The sequence below is a fragment of the Ursus maritimus genome, unplaced genomic scaffold (assembly GCF_017311325.1).
Source record: "Ursus maritimus isolate PB19 unplaced genomic scaffold, ASM1731132v1 scaffold_2, whole genome shotgun sequence".
In the NCBI taxonomy this organism is placed as follows: domain Eukaryota; kingdom Metazoa; phylum Chordata; class Mammalia; order Carnivora; family Ursidae; genus Ursus; species Ursus maritimus.
Window position 1 is genome coordinate 9,694,454 of NW_024424452.1, and position 24,102 is coordinate 9,718,555.

A 24,102-nucleotide genomic window follows, 5' to 3' on the forward strand; every position below is an offset into this window, starting at 1 on the left:
TTCTTCTGGACATTTCATATAACGTGCGACTTTTTGTGACTGCCTTCTTGGAGCTTAATTTTTCCAGGGCCATCCACATCGTAGCATGTAATATTACTTTATTCCATTTTAATTGCTATTTTTTCATTGTATGAATCACATTTTGTTTATCCATCGGTTGATGGACATCTGGGTTGTTTCCATTTTTTGGCTATCATAAATAAGACTGCTATATGAACATTTGTGCACATTTGTATACCCTTCATTTATTATTTTTGCCCAAAGTTTCAGAACAATTTGGGACCAGGTCTCCTTCACACCTCCAGATCCCCAATACCAATACTCTTAACATTAGAGAAACTGGACAATCACTAGCATCCTGTTAAATCCACTGACTATCCACCTAGACCAGCCTAGATTCCAGCCTCTAATCTGAGGGCAAAACATCAGGCACTCAAGATTTGAAAGACCATCCTGGTTTCCTACCACTGGAAAAAAATTCCAAACAGTCCAGCACATTAAAACGTTTAAAAACCCCACACCATATTCAAAGACACTGGGTTTGATTTTTAAAGACACAGTTTTTAGGAAAAGATGAACAGTGGTAACTAAGTTTTGACATTCAACACTGGTGGTATCCGGTAAAATCCTGTGTCTTAAAATGCTACTGGGAGGATAAACACATTATTCTAATGAAAAATTCAAATTCTCTACATGGTTAGATAAAGGCGGTCCATAGGCAGAAGTAGATGTAACAGAATCAAAGGGAAGCCAGCTTATATGCAAAGTTGCCACGAACATCTTTACTAACAGTAAAAAACCAATATTCTATCTTGCAAGGATAGGACAAGGCTTCCGACCATATTCTTCCACAAAAGAACATTTAAAATGGAAAAACAGATAATCAGGTTGTCAGGACACATGCATCCAAAGTAAACAGAGAGCCTAAACAGAACCCAGGATTTTGCCAAATTATACAAGGTCTTTCCCACTTAATGCAAAAGAAATGAAATAAACATTAAATATTTGAAATCATCTGGACTATTACAAAAGGGGATTCAAGAAACAATCTACTTTTATAAGTAAGGAAACCGAAACCCATATTAAAGACTGATATTAGGTAACTCACACAACCACCTGGTGCCAGCTGAAAAACGCTGGCCTGGGCTAAGTGGAAACCTTCAAAGCAAAGGACAGTGGAAAATTTCAGAGCTGTGGCAAAGTTGACCTTTGGTCGGGAACTGCAGGCAGGGCATAATGCCATTTTAATGGAGAACATTGCTGAACTACTTAGTAGGCAACCTAATTGATTTTCCAAGAAACTCTTCCATGCTTTCCATTTGTGTACTATGTGTCTGGGCCCCAAGGTTAAATCTGCACAGTGCTCAGATTTTCCTCCCCAATCAAACTAAGAATGAAGTCGCATAGGACAAGCTAAAAAGAGGTTACTTTGCTATGGGGAGGAGTACTAAAAAAGAACTTAACGAGAATTCTACAGCCACTACTTCCCAACAAGACGAAAATGTTACTGGTAAAGAAATGTCAAGGAAAGATCACATCAAGAACGAGACTCTCTGGACAGAGTTAAAAACAAAACCCATGCAGTATTTGGCAAGGCTAAAAAACTGATGCCTAATGAGAAGAGACTTAGCAGAGAAGACTATAAACTAATGTCTTAGACTTTATCTGGAAGGTGACGTGCATGCTATGCAGCCATTACAAGGAGCACACAGGAAGTGAGAACCCAATCGCACGAAGATACATAATGACATGTGTCCAGTCTCTGATCTTCGGCATGAACTAACAGGCCTTGATCTAACCAAATCTCAATTCTCCGCTCCACTTAACCTCCCACCCAGAAGGATTCTCCTTTCATCATGCATCACACTGGCCTCGGGAAGAAACAGGGGGAACATGTCAACGCTGTACAAACACCTGAGGAGCTTTAGAGGGTAAACTCATACCGTGTAAACGCAGAGGACAAAACAAGGAGCAGCTGTCCATGAGGAGAAAGCTAATTTCAGTTCCGTCCGACCAGGCCTCTGCCCCCTTCCATGACTGCATTAACTTCTACCTACTCTTCAAACCCCTGCTGACACATCTGCTCCTCTGGGGAGTTTTCCCTACTTTGCCCTAGGTGTCCCTCACAGGTAGGCTGAGTCCTATGCTTTCTCGTCAGGACCTGGCACTCCACCACAACCCACCGTCCCACTCCCAAAGGGACTCCTGGAGGGCAAGGACTTCCGGCTTCTACTCATCACTACAACTTCCAGACTCACCACAGGACTGCCCAAGACAAGTCTTTACCAGCTGGCTGTGAAAGAAAGTAAGGAAGGGAGAGAGAGAAATCAAACACAAAGGGAAGTATTCTATGGGATAATGCCTGCGACCTCTCCCTTAATGTAGTGGTTTCAAATTCTTTTCTAAGTAATCTTAAGCAGAAAGCTAATAGACAAACAGAAAAAAAATGGAGCTAATTATTCTAATAAAGACAAACCAGAGATGACATAACATTCATCAGTAAGGAATTAAGGCGCTGAGAAAACACGGTATCATGGAGATCTGTATAGACTAAAAGCGGGGAGACAAGACAGAATATGTTGACGGATAAGAGACTGCAGAACAGGACACAGATGATTCCATTCTGTAAAATTTCAATAAAGCTATCTTTGTGTGCATACAGAAAACACCAAACTACTGAAGAGTGATGTTCCTGGGGAGCAAAATTAGGATGAGAGTTGTTTCGTATTTTACTTACCTCTCACACTGGATTTACTTACAATAAGCATGTTACTTTTGAAACTTAAAAACCAGAAAACTGGACATCCACATGCAAAAAACTGAACTTAGACCTTTAGTCTACAAATATTAATTCAAAATGGATCAAAGATTTAAATGTAAAAGCTAAAATTCTAAGACCTGTGGAAGAAAACAGAGGGGAAGGACACTGGATTTATGCCGCTAAATTTGGCAATGATCTCCTGGATGTGACACCGAAAGCAGAAGCAACAGAAGAAAAAACAGGTAAGGTGAACTCCATCGAAGTGGAAAACTGTGCATCGAAGGATAGCATCAACAGAATGAAAAGGCAGCTCACAAGATGGGAGAATATATTTGCAAATCATACATCTGATGAAGGATTAATACCCAGAACATACAAAGAACCCACATAATTCAACGACAAAAACCAATCCAATTAAAAGACAGATAAAGGACTCCAAGACACATTTCTCCAAAGAAGACAAATGGCCAACAAGCACATTGTTCATCACTAATTATTAGGGAAATGCAAATCAAAACCATGAGCTATCACTTCACACCCACCAGGATGACTGCAATCACAGAAACAGAATATAACAGGCATTGGCAAGGATGTGGAAAAATGAGAACCCTGTGCACCACTGGTGGGCGTCTTAAATGGTGCAGTTGCTGTGGAAAATATGGCAGTTCTTGAAGAAGTGAAACAGAATCACTAGATGATGCAGCAATTCTACTTCTAGGTATATAGTCAAAAGAACTAAAAGAACTGGAACAGACAGTTGTACACCCGTGTTTCCAGCAGCATTACTGGACACGAGGGCCATCTGGCTGCAATCTGTCACCCCACTGTTCTCCAGGGATGACTCTGGCTGGCATGGCTGGCTAGTGGCTGTCTCCTTCCTCCTGAGGTCGTGCGCCTGGCCACAAAGGACAACCTTCTCCAACAGATCACGACCGTCCTTTGGTCAAGGGTACACAGCAGGACACCCCCGATAAAGGCTCCACACAAGCTCTCAAGGTCCATAGCAGCTTGTCCACAATAGCCAAAAGGTGGAAGTGACCCAAGTGTGCATCACCGGATGAATACAGAATGTGCTATATACACAGAATGGAATATGACTCAGTCTTAAAGGGAAATTCTGGCACATAACACAACACAGATGAGCTTTGAAGACATTATGCTAAGTTAAATAAACCAGTCACAAAAGGACATATATTTTGATTCCACTTCTATGTAACAGCACTCATAGTAGTTGAATCCACAGACACAGAAAGAAAATGGGGGTTGCCAGGGGTCGAGGGGGCAGCGAAATGGGTAATGTAGTCTTTGGTGGGCATAGTTTCAGTTTGGGAAATGAGAAGGTTCTGGAGATGGATGGTGGTGACAGGTGCACAACACAGAACTTAACAACACAGAACATAAAAATGGTTAAGAATGTTCTTTATATGTATTTTACCACCATTTTTAACAATCTAAAAACCACTACCACCTTTTAAAAAGCAAGCAGCCCTGGTAAAAAGGGATGGGGGCACTCTGAGACATTACCCAGCTGTGCTCCGCAGAACAGTCTGAAAACCACATTTCGTAGAAGTGAGAAAAATGGAACACTGGCCCAGGGAACAGTGCTTTACAGGAGGTAAAAGCACCAGATTAGACTATTTTAAAATCAGATCCACTCTGTTACAGTCATGAAATGGTATCTTCATGAACAGAATACCTTTGCTTCCTCTGCCAGTTTCTTCTCTTCGTCCACCTCTTCTGTCTTCGCCGAATCTTCGCTTTGGAGTTTTCTTCTCTTTTGCTTGGGAGCCATGAAGCCTTGAAGAAACTTCTTTATGACACTGGCTTGTAGGGCAATCACACACTCACCAAAATCCTTCAATTTCTCTAACGAGATCACCTACAGGAAATGACAGAAACAACAGAATGAATGAAAGGCCAAGATGACAGACTATCCTCCCCTCCTCAGACCCCGAACTCTGGTCATCTCTGTGTACTACTCTTACTTGTTGTGGGTTGTGGTGGGAAGCTAAGTTTAAGCATGTTCAGTGGCAGCTCCCCACCAGTTTCAGTGTCACTGGGAAAGTTTATCCAAAAGCAACTTCACTGGGGGCTTCCTGGGGGTAAAGGCCTTTTACTGAAGCTAACCCCTCTCCACATATGGCAGTAAAATTCTGTATTTACTCAATGCATGTTGTCTGCTTTAAAAAAAAAAAAAGAGAGAGAGAGAGACACTATCCTTGACTAAATTCAAATTAATCTGGGCCCGAAATAGGTCACACAACATGAATTTACCTTGGCCCTCAGTTCAATGGGTGGTTTATACACTTAAAAGCAGCTGATTACCTCCATATCCCCAGCAAAAGCACTCACAGGACGCTGAAACTTGCTCTACTTAATTAAGGAAGTTAGGGAGCTCATTCATTCACTCAGCAACTGAGTGCCTCCTATGTGCAAACCACAGTCTCAGGGCAAAGAAAAACTGAGAAGGAAAATAAACATTTACTGACCCACTAGCTTACAAACTATAAGCCAAGTAATACACTTTTCCATACTTAGTGTCGTTTAAGCCTCACATGTATTTTATGGATAAGGACAGAAGCTAAATCACTTTGATCCAAGCCCACTCTCGAGTGAACGCTACCTTCTCAGTCATGTAAAACATGTCAATTTAAAAAAATACCATTTTATAACTACAAAGAGAAACAAAGAATGATGATAACCCAATATTAGCAAGGTGTGAGCCTAGGTCTGGCACAAAGTAGGCAACTGAGAAATATTTGCTAAATAAAAAATACTGTATTTGAAAATGGCAAAATACTTAAGTGTTGAATAATTCTTTAAAAAATCATTAGAACAATAAAGATATTTAAATCCTTTTTCCCACAAAATGTGGGGTTATGAATTTATAACCAGACCAGTTAAAAAAAGTCTGGGGGCGCCTGGCTGGCTCAGTTGGTAGAGCACGCGTCTCTGGATCTCAGGATTGTGAGTTTGGGCCCCACAGTGGGTACTGAGATTACTTTACAAAAAAATAAAAATAAAAAATAAAAAAGGAGAAAGCTACATATGTAAGATGCATATATAATATGCTAATTCTAATAGCAAAGAAATAGAAATAAAAAAGTCTGACAGTAAAAGATTTACCCTATCAACTCCATGCGTTATTTTATGTACCCCAAAGTGATGTAAAGACTGTAGGAAATGGAATGTACTTATAAAGTGAGAAAAAAGATGCAACTGCTAAAAAAACAAAACAAACAAAAAAACCACATGACTAATACACACGCTGTAACGCATATGAATAATTTGAAAAGACCCACAATTACTAGTATCTTTGGAGTTACATGGACTTTATTATTTAAAATCAGTAAAAAGCATTTTAGTATTTTCTGATGGAAGTATCTAAACCTATCTCAATGGAACATGGGGTACCCTGAATTGGTTCATCTACACCATGTGAAGGTCCTCCCGAGCAGTTAAGTGACAGGAGTCTGAACAGGCCTTGAGATGTACCCAATTACCAGCATGAGTGCCACCCAACGTTAAGCATAACCCTACTGAGCTTATCAGTATAAAGGATGGACAAAAGAGGGATACACAAACAAGTTTCAGACCTTAAAGCAGAGGCATCAATCACATGAGAATGTTAAATTATAAATATGTTAAATAATGTTTCAGGACTGTGACTTCAGGACCAGTTTTCATTCAACTTAATAGAAAAGCACTTTTTGGGGCGCCTGGCTGGCTCAGTCAGTGGAGTGTACGACTCTTGTTCTCGGGATTGGGGGTCTGAGCCCTAACCTGGATACAGAGATTACTTAAAAATAAAATCTGAGGGGCACCTGGGTGGCTCAGTCGATTAAGTGTCTGACTTCAGCTCAGGTCATGATCTCAGGATCCTGGCATCAGCCCTGCACTGGGCTCCCTGATCAGCGGGAAGTCTGCTTCTCCCTCTCCCTTGCCCCTCCCCCTCCGGCTCATGCTCTCTAATAAATAAATAAAATCTTTAAAAAACTAAATAAAATAAAATCTAAAAAAAAAAAAACCAAAACAGAAAAGCTCTTTTTGAACAAAGGATCTAAGCCAATGATTAGATTTTTCTGGGTATCGAAGGAAAAATATCAAATGTGCATGGAGAATTTTTGGTTCCATAGGTCTTTCAAAACAAACCCACACATGATTTCCAGGGTCATCTGGGGGACGTCAAGAACAATGATCCCAAACTGAGTTTCCATGAGTAACCTATCTAAGGGTGTTTACTTATGTTCTTACCCGAGCTTCAAATTCTGATGTTTCTTCCACATAACCAAGTCCCCCCTTTTGTAACCTTGTTGCAACTTCAATGAGATCACTACGAAGAAAGTTTAACAGTTCCTGGTTGCCATCACAGGATTTTAGACCCAAATTTGGCTTCCGGGCCAGATGAATAGAATGAATGATGTCCTGGTACCTAGAAAAGTACGGGGCAGTGGAGAGGAAATAAAGAAACTCTGAATGACAGGTCTCATTTCTAGAAGAGTTACTCAGATCTTCACCCCTTCTCAGTGCTATCTTCAGTGTGGTGTTTCTTGTACAAATTTTCAAATTTGTCTTACTCTTGATTCATATGAAAAACCACACTTCTTTTTTTTTGGTATTTGATAATCCCAGTCCAGTACTTGAAGTGTCCTGCTTTACCTAGCTTTCATTCATGGTTCCTGGTCTGCATTTTTTTTTTTTTTAACCTTTTTACCACTTCTTGGGGTTTTATCTGCAGAAATTCTTTGAGGCCTGGTTTGAAGTTGTGCTCCTCCAGAGACAATGTGCACTTGCTTATGTCAGCTACCAGGAAATGCTACCAACCTGAAAAAACTTTTAATTACCTGCCTGGAATGCCTCAGAACATAGTAAAAACGTGAAACACGGCTGAAACTCTACACAGGGACCTTCGAGTTCACTCTCACACTAAAGATTAACCCACTGAAGTCCCCGCAATAGACTCTGGCAAGACCATAAGCTTCACTGCTGGCTTCTTACAACAAAATGAAAACTAGAGCTCAAGATCATCTCAGGTGAAGTATACTAAGTTCCCATTTCATTCTTAATAAGCATTTTTAATAGTATTACTTTCCTCTGAATACAACTTCATTGTGTCCCACTGATTTTCTTAAAAAGGATTTCCCTTTCCTTGCTTTCTAGAATTCCCTTTTTTTTTCTTCTTTGATGTTATCTAGGAATATATTTAATTGACTGTCAGTTAAGATCTATTTGGACATCTTAAGGAATTTGTTTCTAATTTTATCGCAATCTGATCAGAGAACGTATCCGGAAAATCTCCATTTTTAAAATCTGTTCAGATTGCTTTTGTGGCTAAGTATATGATTAACTTTTATAAATGTTCAATGGAGAGAACAAAAAACTTTACTTCTCTGTTTCCAAATGGCCTAGGATCATTTTGTTTTTAAATTCCTTTTTTTATTGAGGGGGTGCGTGGGTGGCTCAGTCAGTTAAGAGTTTGCTTGCAGGGGTACCCGGGTGGCTCAGTCGGGTAAGCGTCTGCCTTCGGTTCAGGTCATGATCCCAGTGTCCTGAGATCAAGCCCCAAGTCGGGCTCTCTGCTCAGTGGAGAGCCTGCTTCTCCCTCTCCCTCTCACTCTGCCTGCTGCTCTGCCTACTTGTGCTCTGCCAAATACATAAATAAAATTTTTTTTAAGATTTTATTTATTTATTTGACAGAGAGAGAGAGAGACAGCCAGTGAGAGAGAGAACACAAACAGGGGAGTGAGAGAGAAAGAAGCAGGCTCCCAGCAGAGGAGCCTGATGAGGGGCTCGATCCCAGGACTCTGGGATCACGCCATGAGCCGAAGACAGACGCTTAACGACTGAACCACCCAGGCGCCTCAATAATTAAAATCTTAAAAAAAAAAAAAAAAAAAAAAAGTCTCCCTTCAGCTCAGGTCATGATCCCGGAGTCCCAGGATCAAGCCCTGTATCGGGCTCCCTGCTCAGTGGACAGTCTGCTTCTCCCTCTCTCTGGCCCTCACCCTACTCAAGTCTGCTTCTCCCTCTGCTCCTTACCCTGCTTGTGCTCTCTCTCAAATAAATAAAATCTTTTTTTAAAAAATCCTTTTTTTATTGAGATGAATAACTGAGTGCACACCCTGTAATTTATATCCTTCATTACTTATTTTCCTGTAAAGAGCATATATGTTTGTTTTATAATGTGAACTTCAAACGGTCTGTGATACATTACCCTATCCCCTTGGCTACCCTAAAGGAAATCCAAATAACCACCACCAAGAGAACAGATAAATAAATTAAAGTAGAATTACAAAGATTACACAAATTCCCAGAATAGTATACAAAAAGGAAAATGACAGAGTTCGGTTACAAAAATCATGGATGGAACCTGAAACCATCATATCGTACATCAACTATACTTCAATTAAACACAAAACAAAACGTGGATGGCTCTTCAGTAAAATAACGTAAGGAACACAAAGTCTCAAAGATTACATATGCTTGACAGCTTTTAAAAAGTTCAAAACCAACAAAACAAGATACGTGTTTGGGTTTTTTTCAATGCTCAAAAAAAAACAAAAAAAGTTTTACGTTTTGTTTTTAACCCTAAAATCAAATATTTTAACCAAACAGAAGGAACATCATAGAACCGTATTCCTTTGTGGTTGGGTGTATTGACATTTCCCCTTGTCTTTCTTAATTTAATTTGCCTGTTCATATCAGTATCAAGACACCATGATTCTGAATACAATTTTAATTAATTTATGCATTAAGTAGTAGACTAAAACTAGTATCATGTACCCATCCGTCATCACTCACAAGTCTGGAAAAGTTGCGGTTGTGTACTGAATGATACATTTCTTCTTTCTTCAATCAAACCCAAATTCAACCATGAAAGCATGCAGTCAGATACTAAAGGTGGCCTTAAGCCAAAACCTTGCCCTGGCTTTGACAGGAGCAATGGCTAGAACAGGAAGGACACTAGCAAATCTAGATGTAGACAGTATTTGTTTTGGAGGCTTTTTAAGATACAATCCACATAACATTAAACTCACCATTTTAAAGCATACATTTGTAGTGGTTTTTATGTTGTGGAACCAACAAAACCATCTAATTCCAAAACTTTCATCACCCCAGGAAGAAACCCCATACCTGTGAGCAGTCACTCCCAATTCTCCCTCCCCTTCCCCCAGCCCCTGGAAATCACAAATCTACTTTCTGTCCCTGTGGATTTGCCTATTCTGAACATTTTACATAAATGGAATCATACTGGGGACGCCTGGGTGGCTCAATCAGTTAAGCGTCTGCCTTTGGCTCAGGTCATGATCCCAGGGTCCTGGGACTGAGCCCCGCATTGGGCTCCCTGCTCAGTGGGGAGCCTGCTTCTCCCTCTCCCCTTGCCCCCTGAACCACTCCCCCCACTCATGTGCGCTCTCTCTCTCGCTCTGCATTCTCTCAAATAAATAATAAAAACAAACAAATAAATAAATAGAATCATACAATATGGGCCTTTTGTCTAGCTTCTTTGATTCAGGCTATTTTTTAGTTTTAGCCCTGTTACAGCTATAGCAATAGCATGTATCAGTACTTTGTTCCTTTTTGTGGCTGAACTTATGCATATGCCACATTTTGTTTTATCCATCAGCTGACAGACATTTAGGTTGTTTTCATTTTCTGGCTATTTCAAATACTGACAATACTTCTGAATACCAACTGCTCTGGAACTGCCCTTGCAAGGCTGCCTAACTACGTACAATGAGGATCTCAGTTCAGTGCATGACACACATTAATCAATGAACAATCCTACTATGCTGTATATACGTGGTTTAAAAACATGCTTTTCCAGGGATGCCTGGGTGGCTCAGTCGGTTAATCGTCTGCCTTTGGCTCGGGTCATGGTCCCAGGGTCCTGGAATCGAGTCCCGCATCGGGCTCCCTGCTCAGTGAAGAGCCTGCTTCTCCCTCTCCCTCTGCATCTCCCCCTGCTTGTGCTCTCTGACAAAAAAATAAAATCTTAAAAACAAACAAACAAAAACGACAACACGCTTTTCCAAATAAGCATGAGTCCAGAAAATACCAAGCAATAAGAGCATAAAAGGGTTACAGACACTTTCTTAAAATTTACTTTTATCTCTTTTATGGATAAACAAAAAAACCCCTAAGATATTTACAATATCTAATGCTGAAAAGAAGCTGTGAAGAGCAAGATGAAAATCCTTACTTCTTCTCAAGTCTCTCTTTAAGTTGACTTTCTCTTATTCCCTGAGGGTGAAGGCAGTTCAGCAACTCATCCAGTTCCTTCTGACTATCACATAAAAACCTGCAAGGAGCAACACAGAATCAGTAACTCTGAAAAATAACCAAATACTATGAAAGGAATCTAGGATTGTTGGTGGAAGTTGGGAGAACACAATTCCAAACTTGCTCTCAAGTAGAACAAATAATTTACTACTTTCACAAAGCCTAATGTTAACTTTATCCTAGAATACCGGAGCCAATGTTTCCTACTAAAATACGAGACAAATTTTATAAAGTTAATTGACACACCTGTCCATACACCTTGAAAGAGTAAACCTGTATCCAAAAATAAAAGGTCATTAAACCAAAAGCAATCACAGGCAAAACAGTTAATGCAATCACAAAATAAAAGGGACCCTCTCAAAACCTAGTTCCCTGCCTAAAAGAGAACTGATACAAAAAGCAGATCGATGGCTATCTATACAATTTATATTCTTTAATTAATAAAGATGAAAATCCTAAATCTATTCCCAGACTGGAAAGCACTTACAACACAATGTAATATCTATTCCAGAACATATACAACATTACATTATAACGGGGAAATAAAATTCCAAAGCTTAAAACAAATATATTCTTATCAAAAAAAATCAAGCCTGCTTTTAAAGCAATGAGTTTACATATCCAAGAAATCAAAGTCATACAAAATGATCATAACGATAATCACTGGTGTCACTATATTAAATATTTTCTTAACATGAAAAAGGAAAAAGAAAGAGCAACCCGATGAATGCTCACATTACCATAGATTCTGGCCTTGTTTGGGTATGGTGGTCTCTACGGCAACTTCTGCTGCTGGTCCAGGTTGTGTGTTCACGCTTGCATTTTTGCCTAGGTTTGCTTTCTTACCTAAAAAAAATGTAAACATTAGGTTAATACAGTAAATACCCAATACCAAGTTTCAAACCTAAGCAGGACACAGTGCCAAAGCCAACAACTAGTAACACAGATGCTGCCTATTAAATACATCCAGTGTACAACAGGTGCTAATTTCTCTTAAATAGCTTACACACAGCACGTTATTTGAGATACTTGCTCTCTATACTGCTAAACAGTTGCACAGTTCAAAGTTTAGAGTATCACAAATTAGAATGGAGCAGGATGACTGAATAACTCCACATCAAAGCAAATAATCCATTTACTCTTTGTACGTGAGGCTTAGCACAAAGGCATTTGTAGTGAAGTAGGGACAAGTGAAACATATAAACTACTACAAACTTTTGAAGCCTGGAGGCTTCAAAATGTCAAACACGACGAACTTTTTCCTGAGCCAGCTCCTATATACTACTAGGACATGAATAAAGATAGATCTTAAGCCAATCTCTGAGGCCTCACCTAACACTATAATTGGTTCTGTCCCCAGCTCCCATTCTCTACCCTTAACCTGTCGTACTTTCCCTGCACTACAAACACATCACCCTATTAGTCTTCTGAGTCAGGTGATTTTGAAGAGACCCCCACCATGCTGGAATGAGAGAACATGAAGCAACAATAACCACCAGGATGCACTAGGAGTGAAGGGATGGAATGCCCCTCTTCTCTTGGGAGCTAACCTATGGAGACCTGATTTCTCCATAAAGGACACCCATTAAGCTTCTGAAAAACATCATAAAATCAGTCTCTCCTCCTGCTGGAAACTCTGCCCCAGGTCTAAAGATCCTGACTGTACTTTTACTGCTCTCAAATATAACTGCCCTCACGTGGGTATTTACAAAGTCTACCAAAACTAGATTTTTCAACTAAAGTGCTACAATCTAACAGTTAATATTATTAACACAGTATGAAAAGGCCTTAACTGTGAAACTTTGAGCTATATATTAATTTCCTTATTTAAACTTTGTGGGTTTTAAGTTTGGGTTAGGCATTTCTCTAAAATGAAGGAAAACCGCCTTTAAAAAAATTTCCTAAAGAAACATATCTAATATTTGAGAAGCAATTTTCATTAGGTCACAACAAGTAGAGCTAGAAGGAGCTTACAGATCATTTAACCCAGTGGTTCTCCACAGGGAGCCAGGCTGCCTCCCAGGGGACATGTGGCAATGTCTGGAGACACATCTGGTTGTCACTACTAGCATCTAGTCCACTGAGGCCAGGGATGCTAACTATCCTATAATGCACAGGACAACCCCCAACTATAAAGAGTTATCTGAGTGGCTCAGTCACTTAAGTGTCCAACTCTTGATTTTGGCTCAAGTCATGATCCCAGGATCGTGGGATCAAGCCCTGCGTCGGGTTCCTTGCTGGGCGTGGAACCTACTTGTGATTCTCTCCCTCCCTCTACCCCTCCTCAACCCTTAAAAAAAAAAAAAAAAAAAGAATGATCTGACCCAAAATGTCAATAATGCTGAGGTTGAGGAAACCTGACCTTTTTTTTTTTTCATTAAAAAAATTTTTCCTTTCTTGAAATATTACACATATAAATGTTGCAAATGTTACACATAATGTATGTCCAATGTATATATCCCTCAAGAAAAAATATATATACACATTTCTAAAAGTATACTTGTGTATTTATTTTACAACTCAAACACACCCATGTAACCAGAACCCAGAACAAGAAAAAGAACATCAGTGCCCGTTTATACCCTTTCTCAGCCACTTACTTTTAGTTAGTTATCTGCTGTGTTTCCTCCTCACTAGAACTTTAATTAAATGACATTCAGGACCTTATCTGTCTCGTTTGCTATCTTGTAGCACAAGATGTGAAAAACTGGTTGGCACACATGAGATGCTCCCTACATACTGAATAAATAAATTCTGGAAGTGGAGGAAGAAGATGTGTAACTGTCTTCTTAGTCTTTTACCTCAATTCCAGCCATTAAGGTACCTACAGAGATACTTCCAAGGAACAAAGTTTGAAGACTACTCGTATAAAATCGAATACCCAGGGGCACCTGGGTGGCTCAAATGGTTAAGCATCTGCCTTCGGCTCAGGTCACGATCTCAAGGTCCTGGGATCGAGCCCCACGCTGGGCTCCCTGCTCAGCCGGAAGCCTGTTTCTCTCTACCCACTCCTGTGCTCACTCGCTCTCTCAAATAAATAAAATCTTAAAAAAAAGGAAAAGAATTAATACCCAAATATCCTAATATTCAAGCTCTATCTTTTCACAATACACCTGGAACAAAGCTAATAATCAAATATTAGTTTCCTTCCTTCCTTCAATGATTTCACATCCTCCCACCTCACTCAAATACATCTTACCTAAGGAGACAATAAAGAAACTTTGCAAATGGAAAAAGTGACCAAGGAAAGACAGTCCTTAATAATGATCCTACTTGAGCAGGGTAAAAGAACTGACAGATATACATACTACGGGGACAGTAATCCTCATCAGAAGAGTCCGCACGGTCTTTGCGGTGATTGAATCGATAGTCGATGCTGTCATGTACCCAGCCTTTTTCAATGAACAATCCTGGAACTTCATCTGAGAAGAGCCAGTACCTATAAATCACAACCATATGTTAATAAAATAATGACAGATCATGAGCACGGGATGACTACTATTGGGGGAGATGATTACAGAATATCACTGAACGTTCAGACCGATACAAATGATAAAGTAAGGCACAGAATACCAGCATTTTTGAAATCTGAGATTGCTTCATATCTGTAATTTTTATAACTTCCAATATTTCTCTACTTCAGGTTCCACATAATGTACACATGTAAAATATATTACCCTTTCTAATGACCTCTATTTGGACTACGTTTCACCTACCATAATTTAGGCTTCATATTTGTGGTATCCTCAAGAACAGGACTGTGTCTTATTTAACTTTGTAACTCTAGCATGTCACACAGAAAGCATTCAATGTGTGATGAGCAATTGTTTCCAAGATCCATAAACAGACCAGCTTGTCTATTCTAAGTACTCTAGAGAGTTTCATAACTAGGAACAATATAATAACCCTAAAAGATGACAAAAATTAAGTCTAATAACTTACCTGTTATGGTTTCGATCTGTACCAATAGGAGTCCTACGCATGACTAGCTTTGCCTTGGCAATTCCTTCCTGGAAAGCCTTCTCAGCGGCTGCTTTGTGCTTTCGTATTCGTTCTTCTTCAGCTTCGCGCTCTAGTTTCACTGGTAAAGATGAAAAGAATCAACTAGATTTTTTTTTCTAATAAATTGTATTCTTACAAGTTAAATATGATATGGAATAGAAAGTATAAAGGAGATTTCTATCAAACCTTAGTTTTCTTCTCCTAATTCTGATCTGTTATAAGAAATGACATGCCGTAAAGCAGTAATTTTTCTTTCTCTCTTTTTTTAAAGATTTGAGAGAGAGCCTGAGCTGGGGTGGGGGGAGAGAATCTGAAGCAGACTCTGCGCTGAGCAGAGCCCAATGTGGGACTCAATCTCATGGCTGTGAAATCATTACCTGAGATCACGACCTGAGACGAAACCAAGAGCCAGCTTCTCAACCAACTGAGCCACCCAGGGGCCCCTGGAAGGCAGCAACTTCTACCTGGTTCTCCTATGTCCTTTGAATTCTGGTCATGCCGCAGCCATCAACTCAATGCAAATTCTTTTCTCTCCAAAATTTGACTTATTAATTTTAATAATTAAATTAGATTCGTTTTATTAATAGTTTAAAGTGGAACATTAAAACAGTCCTTAAGGGGCACCTGGGTGACTCAGTCAGTTGAGCGTCTGCCTTTGGCTCACGTCATGATCCTGGGGTCCTGGGACTGGCCTGTGTCGGGCTCCCTGCTCAGCAAGGAGTCTGCTTCTCCCTCTCCCCCACAACTCCCCACTCATGCTCGCACTCTGCTCTCTCAAATAAAATCTTTTAAGAAAATTGAAATAAAAAAATAAAACAGTCCTTAAATGGAATCCTTAAATGGATCCTCAAAATGATCAGAATGAATAAAACCAAAAGAGCTATTTCAAAATAAAACCTATTTCAGTCCCGAGGAATCTGACTGTAATTCAGCTTATTAGCCTTGGTGACAAGAAAAAAGAATGAGCGAGCAAAGGCAGGAAAGCAGTTGTACATAAAGGCAATCACTACATACTGAATACCATTTGGGGAATTATTCAAGTTACTACTGTTAAGGATTAAAAAAAAAAAAAAGTTTTGGGGCGCCTGGGTGGCTCAGTCAGTTAAGCATCCGACTCTTGGTTTCAGCTCAGGTTATGATCTCAGGGCCGTGGGATCGAGCCCCATATCGAGTCTCTGTGCTTGAGAGTCTCTCTCTCCCTCTGCCCCTGCTTGTGTGATCTAAAATAAATAAAATCTTAAAAAAAAAGTTTTAATCAACTTATTTCTGATCATTCATTATATGGATTTATTTCATCCAGACAGAAATTTCTCTCAACAACAGAAACAGCCCAGTAATCTTGCCTTTTAAGTTTTTCTAGAACTGTAACAAATTTTGAAACATAACACTACTATTTACAAGGCAAGAATGTGTAACACTGATCTTCTACTGATGAGAACATCTGCATTATAGTGAGAATCTGTAAAATACATCAGTCTAAAAATGTTACTTTAAAAAATTAAGACAGGGGCGCCTGGGTGGCTCAGTTGTTAAGCGTCTGCCTTTGGCTCAGGGCGTGATCCTGGACTTCTGGGATCGAGCCCCGCATCAGGCTCCTCCACTGGGAGCCTGCTTCTTCCTCTCCCACTTCCCCTGTTTGTGTTCCCTCTCTCACTGGCTGTCTCTGTCAAATAAATAAATAAAATCTTTAAAAAAAAAATTAAGACAAATCTCATTTATTTAAAATCAACATGATACTCGTTACCTTTAACAAAGTTTGCTCTCCTGAATGGAACTGTATGTTTGCAACAGTGATCACAGCAGAAATCAGTACAAAGCTAAACAATACAAACAGTAATGGCCAAATCATAATCAAAGAAAAGTTCTTTCTCTTATAGCTACAAACAAACAAAAAACCACCTAGGGCATGTCATCAAAAGAAGACCAAACTTGGTTCCAGAGGTTACAGCACTGAACTAGATACTAACGACCTAAACTGAACTTGGCTAAATATTAACATTCTTTGTCCCTTATTTCTCTGTATCAGTAACACATTGCCTTTCCTTTGTCCTATGTTAAGATAAATACAACCAGAGGAACACTTCAGAAACTCAAGGAGAAGTCATTACATTTCAGGTAAAACACAGCTGAAGTGTGACATATACACAAAGCTAATCTACATGCTATTTAACTTGGAATGTAATATACGGTCTTTAACACCGAAAAGTACTTATATACAAAGGCATAGTGTACATATATCTACGTGAAGACATTTCAGTGGCCTTGGTAGTGTAAACTAGAATCTGTATTAAAAGATATATTGCATATTCATGAAAGAACTGCTGAAAGTTATTTCTAGGTATCTAGGGTCCAACTTTGACAAATAAATGGTTTTTACCATCTTCACTTCGTAAGCTGGAAATGTTGATAAGGTCAGAAACTATAGCAGTGATCGAAATAGTTTAAAGACCAATAAACCTAGCAGGTTTACTGTGGGTAACAGCAACCCTGAAACTAGTTTGCATACATTGTAAGACTGATCAAATAAGTAAATATTGGTATTGATGGGTGCTAGGGTTCTCATGATGCAAGAAAGGAGATACAAATATAGAATGAGGGACAGCAAGCGGAACCCTTGAGAGGTATTCAGACATAAAAGGAAATGAGGTCCTGACACATGCTACAACATGGATGAACCGTGAAAACATGCTTAGTGAAAGCAGACAGACACAAAAGACCACGCATTTATTATGATTCCATTTATATGATATGTCAGAACAAGCAAATCTGGATGGACAGGGTAGTGATCACTAAAGAATATAGAGGGTTTGTTTTTAAGAAAATGAGTAGGTTCTAAAATTATGATGAAAGTTGCACATATCTGTGAATATATTAAAATGCAATGTTATATGTTATATGTTATAAATAGACAAGTTATATGGTATCAGTGAACTATTAAATTAACTATTTAATTGAGCTGTTTAAAAAATGTTCAGATTTGGGGCGCCTGGGTGGCACAGTCGGTCAAGTATCCAACTCTTGGTTTTGGCTCAGGTCGTGATCTCAGGGTTGTGAGATCAAGCCCCACAATGGGCTCTGCGCTCGGGACGGAGTCTGAGTTTCTTTCTCCCTTTCTCTCTGCCCCTCCCTCTACACTCTCTCTCTTTCTCAATTAAAAAAAAAAAAAAGTTCAGATTTGATGGTACTATCAAAGCCCCAAATTTCTACATTCTTACATCGTGATAAGGGAAAGATTAATATTTGAGTTGGCAACTGTGCTGGGTGTTTCAAATACCCTGTCAGTCAATCGTTACAACAACCTTAATGAGCACAGAAGGACACTAAGGCACAGGTAAGTAACTTGCCCAAAAGATTACAGCTAAGACAAAGGTAGGGTTTGAAACTAGGCCAGGGGGCGCCTGGGTAGCTCAGTCATTAAGCATCTGCCTTCGGCTCAGGTCATGATCCCAGCGTTCTGGCTCCCTGCTCAGCGGGAAGCCTGCTTCTCCCTCTCCCACTCCCCCTGCTTGTGTTTCCTCTCCCGCTGCCTCTCTGTCAAATAAATAAATAAAATCTTAAGAAAAAAAAAGAAAAGAAAAGAAACCAGGCCAGCAATTCCCAAGTCCTGTATTCTTTCCACTATGTCTATTTGTGATTTTGGTCCTTCACTAAATCCAGAGAAGATGCCACCATCATTAATCCAAGTCAAACCATCATTAGCTGCAGAAGGCCAGGCTGTACACTCCCACTAGAGTATTACACACCCAGTGGGGTCTGGGCAACCACACACCGAAATAACTGAAGAGTTAAGACAAACAGAGCCTCTACCATTACCTTGGCAACTTCCTTCCTTCTACTAGCTTCCCTTCTGCTCTCAACAAAAGATTTTACCTTTCATCTCTCTCTCCTGGAGTTCACGCTCTTTCTTGGCCTGGATGGCGAGCAGTCGCCTGCTCTTCACGGCACTGATCATGTCTTCAGCTCCCAAGTCTACCTGGGGCTCAAACTTCACCACCTCTTTCTTCCTATCAGGTTTGCCTAGCCCATTCTCCTCTTTTCCATTTTCCTTGTTTCTGGCTTCCATTTCTTTTCTTTTCTGTTTCTCTGCTCTCTTCTTATCATTCTCTTCCTTCAGTACAGCAAGCCGTTCTTTCCACAGCTCTGCAGACATCTGCTGTCTGGTTTCCATGTGGTCCTGCACTGAGTATGTCATGAGGATGCGGTGGCAGAGTGCTGTCAAGATCTGGAGTTTCTCTTCTGACGTTAATTCAAAAAATTCCGAGGTCTCCAGCTTCTCTAGGAACTCATCTTGTACCTCATTGTCCTCAAATGGTGCTGAATCTTTATTGTCATCTGCGTCGGAGCCCTCACTTTCCTCCTGAACGTCAGATCTGCGCAAGCAGAGCCGCACCAGCTCTGAAACAGAATGGAGAGTCAGCGGGATTTCTGACAGCTTCATTCCCAATTCACCATAGTCCTCCGCTATTTCGTCCTGTAATAAGGTCTGTAAGAGGATGACCAACACTCTATTCAGGTATAAAAAGCCGCCTTTTTCTGCACTCAAGGCTTCCATGAGGGACACAGCAGTAATGGGATACTGAGCATCTGGTAAGAGTAGCCCAGAGTAACAGCTCAAGAACTCCACCACCATGGCCACATCCCCAAAGAGTGTGTTGGGCAGCCCTTCAGGGGTATCCACCAATCTAAATGCTGGAAGGCTTTTGCCAGTTAACTCTTGGTCCTCGTACCTCTTCTGTTTCTCTAGTTTCTCAAGCATTTCTTTCTCTCTCCGCTCCTTGGCTTTCTCCTTCAACTTTTCTTTCAGCTCCTCTCGTTTCTTTTTCAAATATTCTTTGCGTTGCTCCTCAGACATAGAGGCCCACCGCTTTTTGTGCTCTAGAAGCTCAAAGCGTTTTTGAACAATACTTCGCAGCTCTTCTGGGAGACGAGCTCTATCCTCGCTGGAGAGAAGACGAGCTGTTTTGGAGATAACACAGGACAGGGCACTTTTCTTGTCCTCCCTGTCTTTGTTTTCTTTGTAGTAGGCAATAAGGTGTAGGGCAGCAGGAGGCAGATGTTTGTGGGGTTTACTAGAGGACCTGGCTGTACCCCCAGAGTTCCGTGGGGCTCGTGTCATCTTCTGAGTGCCTTTGGCCATATCCAACAAAGTCATCTGCTTCATTTTGGTTTTAGGAGTCTTCAAGCCCTTTTTGGGAGATTTGGAATTACCTGTAGATTTCTGTCCATTAAGGATGCCTTTGCTTCTGCCCTTCGCTTTCAAAGGTTTATCACTGTGCTTCCCCGATTTCTTGGCAGGTGGGCCCTTCTTAGGAATGTGAAAGTTAGCATGTAGCTTGTTGGGTGACATCATCTTCATCACTTCTTCCAAATGTTCTTCTGGAGATTTGGAATTTTTGGAGTTCTTCACTTTGAGTGGTGAGCCATTCAAGGATTTCTTTAAGTGTACATGACACCATAACTTGGGATTTAATGGGGAACTCAGAGAAGAGTTGTCTGTCTTGGATTTTTTTGAGGGCTTCCTGTCTGGGGATCCAGTATTCTTCCTCTTAGTAGAAGGGTTAAGAGTCATGTACTAGAATTTAAGAACAAGAGCAAAATTAATTTTAAAAACTAATATGAAGAAGCAATATTTAAGCATCATACAAGCCCTCTTCCCCAGCTATCCAGGTAAAGCTACATATTCATTTCTGTCCACAGACACTATGTCCCTGAAGAAACAAAGACATGAACTTTAGCTAATGTCTTGGCCACATCAATACAAAATTCTCTTGATACCCAGACTTAAAACTCTATACTCTAAAGTTAGACATTTTTGCTATGTAACTAGTTTTCTATTAATATACAGTGCTAGCAATTCTTAAAACACTTTAATGAAATCTGTGAACCCTTTCCCCAGAAGCAACACACAAAAATTACGCATACAATTTCATAGTGCATCCGTGGATCCCAGACTGAGGATATCTGATCTAGGTAACGGCAACATCTAGGGCATTAATATAATTATTCTGGATTTCTAAGCCTTTAAACCTCTGTTCCAACTGGGAGCATTATATGCTTTTAAGTAGAAAGTATACTATTTTAAGTTTTTTTTGTCTAAATGCAGAAGCGGGGGCGCCTGGGTGGCACAGCGGTTAAGCGTCTGCCTTCGGCTCAGGGCGTGATCCCGGCATTACGGGATCGAGCCCCACATCTGGCTCCTCCGCTATGAGCCTGCTTCTTCCTCTCCCACTCCCCCTGCTTGTGTTCCCTCTCTCGCTGGCTGTCTCTATCTCTGTTGAATAAATAAATAAATAAAATCTTTAAAAAAAATTAAAAAAAAAAATAAATGCAGAAGCGTATTTTATTAAAAATGCCACAACAACAACAAAATCCCTGCTCACAAGCAAGGAGCCCTCCTGCCCCTGGCCCTGGTTCCTCAAACTCCCCTTTGTTCTCTCCCCACACATCAAGAGCTCATTCCCATGAATACGCTATTAACTGTAAGCCCTATTCTATATTCTCAATCTCATACACTTCTCTTTCATTGTCCCTCACATCTTTCAAATTCACTTCCTCTAGTAGCCCAACTCTACAATCGTTCAATCCTGCCAGGACCTTAAATCCATTAATTCAACCACAATTTCCCCACGCTCACGCCCTTGTCCTTTTTACCAGCAATAAATTCCAGTCCGTTGTTATAATTCGTCTTGCATAAACCTATGCTTCCCTTGTCTCTCCTGCTCTTTCATACCGAGCTACCCTTGGCCTGCACATGTTCAGCTTACCCATCACTGGAATAAAAGATACAAAGACAGTGCATGGTCTCGCTTTAAATTCAGAACCGGGTACCTCAAATGCATCCCGAACGCCACCCAGTAATGACATGATATTGTCCCTTAGTCCATTCATTTCCTTATTCCCCGGACACACATCTCCTGTCTCTTCAAACCTCCACCTTGTCCCCCTCAGAGAGAATTAGTTAACGGGCTAGAACCCAGTCAACTTGTCATAATACCATTGTTTCTACTGAAGCGTGTGTTTAAAAAAAACCCGAACTGCTGATTTTGGAACTTTCAAGAATGTAATTACAAAGAAAAAAGCTAAACTGCAGACTAAAATGAAATACAAACCAAGCAATGAAAAAGTAGAGCCAATTTCACAAAAATTCAAGTGAGTAGGAGGGAAACTAGATAACCTCTGGAAGATGTGATTTCTGTTACCAAAAGCAACTAAGCACAGAGGGCACTTGGGAGACTTGAACCTAACTCGAGGTTTCTGAGTGGGAAGGATGAACTTCACAGAAGCGACGTGGAATCAGCAGCTCAGCATGAGAGGACACTGCAGGCAAGGAAGCAGCTACAACTACCAAAGATGAAATCGTGAGCCCCTTGAAAAAGGCGAGGGAAGTACTACAGTGAAAGTAATCCCAGAGAGGATATGGAGGTACACCTAGGCTCTAGGCTCTTGTTGGGCATAACCAAACAGGTATGGCAAAATTTTATAAGTTGTACTGCAACGTCAAATAAGATTTAAACAGTATGGATATAATCATCAGACAAACTCACAGAACAGAGGCAGCACGAGTAGGAGAATATGGTCTGCAATAAATGAGCAGGCTACACCTAACATCCTTCTCTTTGGCGAAGTCTCTAACTTCAAAGGCCAATCTGCCTTCTAAGGACTACAGGCAATTACTGATTATTGTTCCTCCAGCCAGCTGATTTTGTTCCCCAATTATCGTCCTCAGTATTGGCTGACAAAGAGGTTTCACAGTTTACGGAATATAAACAGTATCTATCCATAACTTGGGGGATATTTTCCCAGGAAGCAGAATTTCCCATTTCAAAATGCTAAAATGAATAAGCAAAGATGACTTATGTGAGACTCTCTCCCAGTGGACAGTAATGGTAGCAATACTCCGCAGAGAACAGTGTTTCAGAGATCACCCTACAAATCATAAAAGGCCCAAAGCTACCATGGCAGAAATCAAAGGCAAATATGTGCCTTCCAAAAGTTAACCGTACTCTTCAACTAGCCTTGGAAAATCTTCAGAGTATAGAGGCTGATACTTCCAACGCTCGGGATAACAGGCTATATTTAAAGTCATTCTAAAATGAAATTTATCACTAAAAAGGAGACTAGTGTGAGACTGTGTTTCATTTTTACCATTTAAATAGGTATATTTTAATAGGGTCTATTACAAGGGCCACTTCTTAATTTACTGATTCTTTTTCTATTTAAAAGTCACTCACATTATCATAAGGTTCTTTACATTTCTTCTACTTTCTAGTTTCTTCTAGCATTATATTAGGCAGAAATGATGTAAGAAAAAGCTGGATGGCTCAGCCACGACAGAGTCCAGCAACCTATTTTTTTTTATAAGGTGTGTGTTTTTTTGCCAGACCACACGGCGTAATTTTTTTTCTTAAAAATGAAAGAAATTAAACTCACCCAACCCCCTCCCAACAGGCCGGCTCCCCGCGTGAGCAGTCCTTCAGTAACTGGATCATCTCAGCATAGGGCATGCTGGGCAGTCACAGCCAAATGGGAGCCGGCATGGCTGGACTCAAGGGGATCTGAAAAAGTATAAAACCACTTATGTGCTAAGGGTCTCCCCTATCCCCCATTCAGCATAAGTAATCTACTAGAGTGGTGCACAGGGAGGGAGAAAAGAATGGACACCGAAATAGCAGTACTGTATGTAGGTTTTAGGCAAAGGCCCTCCCTAAATGCTAAACAGGAACGAAATATGTATGAATGACTCAGCAACATGAAAGCCTTTAAGAAAAATAAAAGAGTATACAATTCTATACCTGGTTCCCTGTTAACTGAAACAAACCACCACCACAAATAAGGAAATCTAATAAGATAAAAATGAAGAAACTTCATTTACAGCAGCTCATTCAGATTCCAAATTTAACTTAACAGTAAGCAGCAAAAACCCTGAATTGGAAAACTTTGGCAATCTATATTCTGATTCTTACTTCACTCTTCTCATTCATGCAAGGAGCCATGGTAGGAGTTTTGAGGCAACATGCGCACAGTGGGCTGGCCTCAATCTCCAGATGTCTTTATCA

General features: G+C 40.3%; 1 protein-coding gene across 1 annotated transcript in view; it reads right to left on the reverse strand.

Annotated features, from left to right (window-relative positions):
• The window catches only part of BAZ1B (bromodomain adjacent to zinc finger domain 1B), a 65,397-nt gene that overhangs the window by 12,232 nt on the left and 29,063 nt on the right, over positions 1–24,102 (reverse strand). Inside the window, exons 7-13 of the mRNA XM_040634928.1 lie at positions 18,917–20,618; positions 14,987–15,125; positions 14,353–14,483; positions 11,785–11,890; positions 10,965–11,063; positions 7,016–7,193; positions 4,458–4,640 (exon numbers count right to left, since the gene is read on the reverse strand). Of these exons, the coding sequence (XP_040490862.1) occupies positions 4,458–4,640; positions 7,016–7,193; positions 10,965–11,063; positions 11,785–11,890; positions 14,353–14,483; positions 14,987–15,125; positions 18,917–20,618 (2,538 nt within the window). The remainder of the gene's footprint in view (positions 1–4,457; positions 4,641–7,015; positions 7,194–10,964; positions 11,064–11,784; positions 11,891–14,352; positions 14,484–14,986; positions 15,126–18,916; positions 20,619–24,102) is intronic.